This window comes from Amphiprion ocellaris, chromosome 2 (genome assembly GCF_022539595.1).
Source record: "Amphiprion ocellaris isolate individual 3 ecotype Okinawa chromosome 2, ASM2253959v1, whole genome shotgun sequence".
NCBI classification, from domain to species: domain Eukaryota; kingdom Metazoa; phylum Chordata; class Actinopteri; family Pomacentridae; genus Amphiprion; species Amphiprion ocellaris.
In genome coordinates this window covers 23646671-23656361 of record NC_072767.1, presented here as the reverse complement: position 1 = coordinate 23656361, position 9691 = coordinate 23646671, and the positions used below count along the sequence as shown (strand labels likewise).

General features: G+C 39.4%; 1 protein-coding gene across 2 annotated transcripts; it reads left to right on the top strand.

The window, feature by feature from the left end:
* Positions 1–1985: 1985 nt before the first annotated feature.
* Positions 1986–9349, top strand: klhl26 (kelch-like family member 26). Of its 2 annotated transcripts, XM_023282302.3 has the most exons (3): positions 1986–2250; positions 4471–4653; positions 5143–9349. In XM_023282302.3, the coding sequence occupies exons 1-3, from the start codon at positions 2201–2203 to the stop codon at positions 6722–6724; spliced, it is 1815 nt and encodes a 604-aa protein (XP_023138070.2). In that variant the 5' UTR covers positions 1986–2200; the 3' UTR covers positions 6725–9349. The 2 variants fall into 2 exon arrangements, with proteins under 2 accessions (XP_023138070.2, XP_023138071.2); XM_023282303.3 differs by lacking the exon at positions 4471–4653.
* Positions 9350–9691: the final 342 nt, after the last annotated feature.

Genomic DNA, 9691 nt, shown 5'->3' with positions numbered 1-9691 from the left:
GTGAAAAAGAACTCTTCCTCCCAGTCATTGTAAAAATAGTGCTTTCTCTTTCATTTCTGTCATTTTTGGGGGGTAAAAACCACATCTAGCTTCCCAAAGTATCTGCATCCAGACGCTTCAGCAGAGCGACCTGGTGGTTTGACATGCGCAGTGAACTTTGACTCGGACAAGGTCAAAGTTCATTTACACCGAAGACATTTTTTTTTTTTTTAAATATAATAAATATTGTAATTTAAAATCTGCATTAATGTAAGTATTTTTGATTTAAAAAGGACAGCAGCTATATTTTTTTATAAGGAATTTCATGGTGACTAGTGTTATTTTTAGAACATGTGTTGGGGGCAACTCACATGTTCTCTGCAGGCAAGCAGGCGCCCGCGGGCACCGTGTTGACTACCCCTGGTCTAGAATGTATTTCTGATTCATTTCATGTTCTCTTCATTGAAAAAACTGATTTTCTTTCAAAAATAAGGACATTTCTAAGTGACCCCAAATTTTTGAACGGTAGCGTCTGTGTGCATGTGCATGTTTGCATGTGTATTGTTTTTTTGTTTCTGTATATCCACAAAAGTTCGAATACAGTATCTAACAATATATAACAGAAATTCAGTTGACAAGTGGACTATTTCTTTGAACATTTTTTGGTAGAAATAAAGAAATGTTAAAAATGTGTCTTAAGAACATTCACAAAAAAATCAGCCAAAATCCAGCGAATTTCACTGGATTTTGGCTGATTTTTTTGTGAATGTTCTTAAATAAAATATTATAAGTTTTACTGATATATATATATATATATATATGTAATCACTTTAGATATTTTTAGGATTTTTTTGGAAGATTTTTACTAATTTTTTGAAAATATTTACAAGAATTTTCTTGCCAAATTTGGGTTGAGTTTTTTTTTTTGTTTTTCTTTTTTGTTTTGTTTTTTTAAATAAAACTTTTAAGGGAAACTTTTAAGGAATTATTGGAATTTTCTTCCTGAAGGTTTTGCAAATTTTCAGAAATTTGGGGATTTTGTTTGCTGAATTTTTGCATTTTTCCCAGACAAGGAAACAATATTTGTTAGTACCTGTAAATGAGGATAACGGGAGGGTTAAAATAATGAGGATTTATACCGTTGTTCAGGCAGCATAGCTCTAACTACCTTCCTGTGTGACGAAGTGGGTGAGAACTATCATTTCTTCTCAACATTTCATGCTACACGTTACACAGTGTTGTTTTCCTTATGAGTATTTTGCGTCAATATAACCATGCAAGTGTAACATTGCAGCAGACTGTCCCGGACTAATTTGTGTCAATATTATGCTACAGTGGCGACAAGACATCACCATGCCCTCAAATGGGAAGCTTTCAGTTTGACGCAAAAACAGCAAACAGCAAAGACGTATTTGTCCCATGCTAAGTTGCAAACATTAGCACTATCCTTGCCTGTACAAAACCATTTCTCCCCGAGACTCAGTACAACCACAAAGCTGTGTCATATAATTTGGGGGATTCTAACACAGAACTGGTTTTTCCTAAACTTTTCCCTCTGTGCCAGGTGAGATGCCTCATTTCTATTGGCCACATAATAGCCTGCAGGGGTCAAAGTTCAACAAATGTAAACCAGGTGTGGTCTCTACTGCACCTCCATTATGCTCTGCAGCAGCATGCCATTGTTTTCATTGTTAAGCGGCACAAGAAATAGAAATGAATGGGTTTCAGAGTGTGGCAGTGCTGCATCCTGTGTGAAAGCTGCTTAAGACTTTAAAAAAACTTTGAGATGTTTCTGTATTTGTGGAGGAAATGTCGAGGGCATTTTGTCATGACTCCCATACTTTGGAAGCACCTTGTGGCACTTTTGCTGTTTTATTTGGTTGTTTGTCTTATCATGGGATTAGCAGTACCCCTCTTAGCCCCTGACTCCGCCCCCTCTTCATCCTCATTGCAGTTGAAACCGTCTCTGATAGATACGTGACTATGGCGCCTCCCGGCGGTCAGTCTCTGCCGGTACAGAGGAGGGACGGGCGGCGAGCAGCCGGTAGGAGAGGTCATCACAGTGTTCACCGCCTCACCTCCGACACAGCTGTTTTCCATCCGCAGCTGAACAAGAGGCTGTTTCCCACACTTTCACCACACCATGAACAGGCCCACCGAGCCGCGGAGCTCCTGCTAACGGTCCTGAAGATGCCCGATGCGTGTTGCTCGGTGCTAGAAGATGGCGGAGTCGGATGGTGGAGATTTTGCTCCGAAACATTCGCAGAGCAGGTGAGTGAGGCGGGGTGAGGATGTGATGTCCGCAGTGTAGCGCTGGTTATTCGATGTTTCCCCTGGTGGGAGTCTCCGCGACTCCGAGGACGGCGACCCGGTCCAAGTCCGGTCGCGGCGGCTTAAATCCAGGAAACACCGAGGCGTCGTTAAGGCCTCCAGGCAGAAGAAATAACTGTGCTTTGTATAAGCCGCCAGCAGTGGAAGTGAAGTTAAGAATGTAGCTTAACCAGTGTAACTAGAGGTACAGACATTCCTGACACAGTGTGCTATGTTGTAGCAGGTGACACACACTTTTATTAAAGCATTTTCAAGATATGTTAATGAGTAAAGTCAACACTTTTATACTTTATACTTTTTTGAGTTAATATTTGTTAGTGCCACTACCAAGGATAGTTTGCGTTAACTGCTATAAAAACTTGACAAAACGTATTTAAAGTGTGCAGACAATGCACGATAGAGACCAAATATAGTCCTTAAAATAACTTCATAGTCTGTTTTCTTTATTAAAATAACTTTTGCCACTATTAATTTAAAATCAGAAAATGGTGGTTGACTTTATGTCGACACTGGTGTCAGGGTTTGAGACTTTTTTTTACTTAAATTCAAACCATAAACCTTTTTCAAATTAAGTTTTTCATGGGAGAATAACACAGGTGTATTATTAATCAAAACACCCTTGGTTCACTGGGGTACCTACATTTAATTCCATCAGTATTGTTTTGATAACGCGGGTGATTTTTCTACTACCACAAGTCAAAATGTCTGCTGTAAGAACGGCCTGTTGTGCCCCAGGCATTTACAATTGCAAAATATTTGACAGTTAAATAACATGTACATGTACAAACATCTGTTTTTGCTCAGTTGCTTGTAATACAACCTCACCTTTTCCGACATCCACTTTGAAAACGGGTATACAAAACTAAATAGTTTATTACTTTAGTCTCTAGCCCGTTTTACTTTTAATATTTGATGACCTTATTGGATGACGGCAGTGGAAGTGCTAACAAAAGCCCCTTTCAGCCATGCACTCCTTTCTATCGATCTGACTACATCTGAACATGTCGACAACATGTCTGAATAAGCACTCTGAACACTTTCCTGTAAAAGACGCAACAGCAGTCTTACTAGAAACGGTTCTGTATCAGTTTTACAACACAAATCTGAACTGCATGCTGTCATCTAAACTGATACTTTCAGTTGTGTGAAGTCATTTAGGGAAGGATTTTTCCATATTTCAGCTTCAATATTTGACCATAAACATCACAGACCATGGAAAATATACAGTTTGTGTGCCAAAATCAAAAAGCATTTTTCTCATTCCTTTTGCCCTACAGTTTCACATCTTCTACGAATTAAAATGTCCATAAAAATAAAACTTTACTGTGATGAAAGAGCCTCTAACAAAGTTGATTAATTATTTTTGTTGTTGTTAGTAATGTAGCAGTTCCATTATTATCACATATTGACAGATTTATTTTTTTTTATTGTTCAGGAAATTAGAAATAAACTAGGCTATTAGTTACATGGACAGTTTGATAAATTTGCCATTCGTTTCAATTTTGACTTTTGTTTACTAGTGTCTTATTATGTATCATACATCCCAGAGTACCGTCTCTCTTACATTGTGGTGGGTTTGTCTGAATGAAGTCATGAGGAACATTAACGTAGAAGTGATATGTCTGACTGACAGAATGCTGTCACTTTAACAGACTGATGAAGTGGACATCTTTCTTCTAGACGTGATGTCAGAACTACTTTAATGGGTCCCAGTTTCCATTTTGATCTTTTAATGTTTGATATTTCTGTGTCTTGAGATGAAGTTTTTACCTAAAGCACTTTGTTTTGTGTCTGTGTGTAGCATTAAAGTGTCTAAGCAGAGCAATAGCATTTCTCCTCATTGTGTTCAGTGTACAGACACATTCTTACAAAAGCAAAAGCTCTATACATTACAGAATGCATACCCCCCTGGCTGACTGTCTGAGATTAGATTAAATTTCCATCAGTGTTGCTGTCAATAGACATTACATATCCACATGTCATTAGGCTGCACAGCACATTTGACCAACATATAATAGCTCATACATAATAGCGTATATGTACTTTAAAATATAGTTAAATAGACAAGAAAAGGTCTGTAGAAAATGTGTAAATCTTATTTGAAAAAAGGGAGCTATCTCTTTAGTCACTGATTGTGACAAGGCCTTTCTCTCTTTCCAGTATGGCAAACAAGAATAGCACCCTTCGCTGTACTTTCTCGGCTCCAAGTCACAGTGGCACCCTCCTCCAGGGCTTGTCGGTTTTGCGGTCTCAAGGCCAACTACTTGACGTCGTGCTGGCCATCAATGAGGAGCGCTTCCAAGTCCATAAAGCAGTGCTGGCCGCCTGTAGTGATTATTTCAGGTTAGTCTGGAGCATGAGACTTCACACTGCTCATTTCATTTTAAATTGGAAGCACTTAGCTGATGCTCTTATCTAGACCAAGATTCATAAATAATACATTTGCAGAATACTCTAAAAATGTGTTGCTTTGTAATTTTTATACTATTGAACACAAATTTGTCCATTTAGTGAGGACATTTTAAAATTCCGAATTACAAAATGCAAGTCAGATATTTGACAGCAGGGTGACATGACAGTGCAGCTAAATATAGCTCAATTGTTTTGCACACGTGTCTCATTAAAAAATATTTTTTAGTTCATCTGCCACGTACACCAGACCTCAAACAAACAATCATCCAAACAGAAGAAAGCTTTTTGACACTGGACAATTGCTCTGACTTAGGCATGGAACATCGTAAAAACTTCATGCAATTTAATCAGTGCCTTGCATTTAGAAGAGGTGGAATTATAAAATATTATGTAGTTTACTGATCTGTTTTTGTGTTACAGAGCAATGTTTACCGGAGGCATGAGGGAGTCTAACCAAGATACCATTGAGCTGAAGGGACTGTCTGCTCGAGGGTTGAAACATATTATCGACTTTGCCTACAGTGCAGAAGTGACTTTAGACCTGGACTGTATTCAGGATGTCCTCGGGGCTGCAGTGTTTCTGCAAATGGTCCCTGTTGTGGAGCTCTGTGAGGAGTTCCTTAAGTCGGCAATGAGCGTCGAGACATGCCTGCACATTGGACAGATGGCCACCACCTTCAGCTTGTCTTCCCTCAAGGAGTCTGTGGACGCCTTCACCTTTCGCCACTTCCTCCAGATTGCAGAGGAGGAGGACTTCCTGCACATTCCCATGGAGCGCCTCATCTTCTTCCTCCAAAGCAACAAACTGAAGAACTGCAGTGAGATCGACCTCTTCCACGCTGCCATCAGGTGGCTCCAGTATGACGAGTCTCGCCGGGCTCAAGCCAGCAGTGTCCTCTGCCACGTGCGCTTCCCGCTCATGCGCTCCTCAGAGTTGGTGGACAGTGTTCAGACGGTGGAAATCATGGTGGAGGACGTGCTGTGCCGACAGTATCTCCTTGAGGCCTTCAATTACCAGATCCTTCCCTTCCGACAGCATGAAATGCAGTCCTCGCGGACACTCATTCGTTCCGACGTCATGTCGCTTATCACCTTTGGTGGGACGCCATACACTGACAACGACCGTACAGTGAGCACCAAGGTGTACTATCTCCCTGACATTGCTTCCCGCCAATTCAAAGAGCTGACAGAGATGGAGGCGGGCTGCAGCCATGCTTGTGTTGCCGTCCTCGATAACTTTGTGTATGTTGTCGGTGGACAGCACTTACAGTACCGCAGCGGCGAGGGGGCGGTGGACAGCTGTTTCCGCTATGACCCTCATCTGAGCCAGTGGCTGCGTATCCAACCCATGCAGGAGGCTCGTATCCAGTTTCAGCTCAACATGCTGCACGGACAGCTGTACGCCACAGGAGGGCGCAATCGATCTGGCAGCCTGTCATCTGTAGAGTGTTACTGCCCAAAGACGAATGAGTGGTCCTATGTGGAACCATTAAAACGGAGGATTTGGGGTCATGCAGGCACTCCTTGTGGAGAGAAGCTGTACATCTCGGGCGGTTACGGCGTCTCATTAGACGACAAGAAAACTCTTCACTGCTACGATCCAGCGTCAGACCAGTGGGACTTCAGAGCTCCCATGAATGAACCCAGAGTGCTACATGCCATGATCAGCACCAGGGATCGCGTTTATGCCCTTGGTGGTCGCATGGACCACGTGGACCGTTGTTTTGATGTGCTGGCAGTCGAGTATTACATTCCAGAGAACGACCAGTGGACCACCGTGAGCCCCATGAGAGCAGGGCAGTCTGAGGCAGGCTGCTGTCTCCTGGCCGGGAAGATCTATATCGTCGGAGGCTACAACTGGCATCTGAACAATGTCACAAGCATCGTTCAGGTGTACAATACAGAGACAGATGAGTGGGAGAGGGATTTGCACTTCCCAGAATCCTTTGCAGGCATAGCTTCTACACCAATTCTACTTCCACAAAACACCACTCAACGCTAAGCATCTGACCTGCGACTGTGAAGGTTTTATTCCATGTGCTCTTTCTGCCGACCGTTGAGTCAACACAAGGTGTGAACATTATTTGTGTGTGTGTGTGTGTGTGTGTGTGTGTGTGTGTGTGTGTGTGTGTGTGTGTGTGTGTGTGTGTGTGTGTGTGTGTGTGTGTGTGTGTGTGTGTGTGTGTGTGTGTGTGTGTGTGTGTGTGTGTGTGTGTGTGTGTGTGTGTGTGTGTGTGTGTGTGTGTGTGTGTGTTCATATGAACAAATGCCCTGACAAGCTACTGAAGTGCATTACTCAGAGGTATGTTTTATTTTCTTTTTATTTGTTTTGAATAACGTGTGTTTATTCAACTGGCAGATGTTCATTAATACTTCATGTAAAAACTCATAAGGGTCTCTATTTTGGGACATTTTGAGCTTTTGAATTAAAGCTATGACCATTGACCAAGACATGTTGATATGTTCAAGTAAAAAGGTCTTGAAGCACACAATGCTCAGAGTAATTTTTTGTTGAAATATATTATTGGTAATAATTATTAGACCACTGACCACTGCTTTCTGACTCTTCCTTTGCGATTCTTTATGGAGCTAGACTGTGTTTTCTTCCTAAGGTTGTAATGAATTCCACACCGGTTAGTAATGAATGTCTTCCTGTATCTTTTCCGTCTTTTCTAAAGATTATCATGCACTTCTATTCTTTTCAGTATTGCTGAATGATAATTTAGTTTGGATTATCTGTTGATTTTGCATATACAATGTATGCATAAAATATTTGACTCAAAAAATATTTTCATTTTAAACAATTTATTGTATGAATTGCATTACTACATTTATATGTGTCTTTAAGAAGCTGCTATAATTGTTTACAAACGATGAACAAATTCAAACAAAAGTACTGTTGTTGAAGTGGACTTTGTAAAGAAAGCAGTTGGTCTAATAATTATTTCTAAAGCTCAAATCTGTATGAATATTTTACACTTTACCAGCTGGAATATATAAGATCACGGGCCAATTAACTGGAAACATATTTGTTGTAAGAGATCATTCCAGAGTAGCATTAACTAAAGTTTTACCAGTCAAGGGCTTCAGTTAAGTGCAGCACAAATAGTCTCCTTTGATTTTATCCTATAATCACTGATTTTGCTGTGCAAAGTTATTAACACACTCAACCTTTATAACTTTGGACATTTTGATTGTGCAGTTGTGATTTTTTTTATGTTGTCTTTTTTATCTTGTAATTTGATTATTCACACAACCGAGATAACTGAAAATCTTGATGTTTTATGTGTGTGTCTCCTGAGATTTACTAATCAACACACCACATGTCAATACAGTGATGATTGCACAAAATCGAGTATTGGATTGTTTCGACTTTGAACCAGTTATTCCACATTATGGTGTTAATGTTTTTTGTTTTAAGTGCTACTGCCCTCGCACTTCCTGAGCTGAAAACGAGTGACACACATTGTTTTTTAAAGTGACATAACAAGCCAGTGTGGACCTCTTATGGCAGCTACATGATTAATGTGTGTGTCCTTTAGAGGATCAGTGTGTGCTGCTCTTTGTGTTAAAGAAGCACTACAACTTGCATAAAGTACATAACTTGTCTGTAAACTACAGTAACATTTAGCCTTGCAACAGATAATTGTCATTTAAAAAGTGAGGATTTAACTTCTTAGCTCTTTCACAGATTCTTACAAATGTTTAATTTACACATAAAACATATTCAAACTATCCATTTTGTCATGGCTTACTTCAGCTTGTGTTTTTATTTTCACTGCATTGCTGCACTTTTCAGATTTCTGATGCTGATTTCATCAGTGTTCTTGACCCGTCCTGCTGTCCTCATTTACAGGCACCAAAAAATATTGTTTCCTTGTCTGAAAAAAAATACAAAAATTCAGCAAAAAAAATCCCCCAAATTTCTGAAAACCTGCAAAACCTTCAGGAAGAAAATTCCAATAATTCTTTAAAAATTTCCCTTAAAAGTTTTATTTTTAAAAAATTCCCCAAATTTGGCAAGAAAATTCTTGTAAATATTTTCAAAAAATGTGTAAAAATCTTCCAAAAAAATCCTAAAAATATCTAAAGTGATTCCATATATATCAGTAAAACTTCTATTTTCTTTAAGAACATTCACAAAAAAAACAACCAAAATCCAGCAAAATTCGCTGGATTTTGGTTGATTTTTCTTAAGAAACATTTTTAACAATTCTTTTTTCCACTAAAAAATGTCCAAAGATTTCCCCAAAATGTTGAAAATGTGGACATCAGAAGTTTCACTGTGAAAACATATTTTTTTCTCCACATTTTCAAACTTTAAAATGGGTCAATTTGACCCACAGGACAACACGAGGGTTAATGCGTTCACTGATAGGAAGCAAACTTTTTGTTGGTTTTCATTTCCAGCATGAGCATTTACATGATGATGAGGAGCGTCCTTCTTAAAACCGTCTCCTGTCTGCCTTAGTACGTCTTTGTCTTGGTTGGTCTACCTGTGTCAGTAAAAGCACATTATATTGTTGAAGTGCAATATAAAGGAACTTGCTGTAGTCAAAGGGGAATGTACACATTTGTGTAGCTTTATGTGCTTCCTTTAATAAAAGTGTCTCATGTTTTAAAAATACCCTTCAATTGCTTTTCATGTTTTTATATTAGGATGATGTACTTCCACAGCAAGTCCATTCTAGCATGGCCTTGCATTAAAAAAGGTGGAACTATTAATAAAGCCACACATTTCCTCTCACACCTACAGGGAAAACTACTATATGCAGTTTTGACTGCACCTACAGATGTTTTTATTGTTATTTAATGTGCAGGTTATTTCTTTGATTAACTGATTAACAACTTAAATGTTAAGGTATTTTTCTGTATATTTAGCAGTAAGCTATTTCAGCTCTATTTTTTGTGGCAGTTGTCTTGCAAATGCAGGCAACTTCTAAGGACTGATAGTGCCAGTGAGATTTTA

Bases quoted from the DNA above. Each gene is read 5' to 3' on its own strand.
- klhl26 (XM_023282302.3), top strand. From the start codon at position 2,201: ATGGCGGAGTCGGATGGTGGAGATTTTGCTCCGAAACATTCGCAGAGC. The intron at 2,251-4,470 runs GTGAGTGAGGCG...CTCTCTTTCCAG, and splicing joins CCGAAACATTCGCAGAGCAG to TATGGCAAACAAGAATAGCA. The intron at 4,654-5,142 runs GTTAGTCTGGAG...TTTGTGTTACAG, and splicing joins GCCTGTAGTGATTATTTCAG to AGCAATGTTTACCGGAGGCA.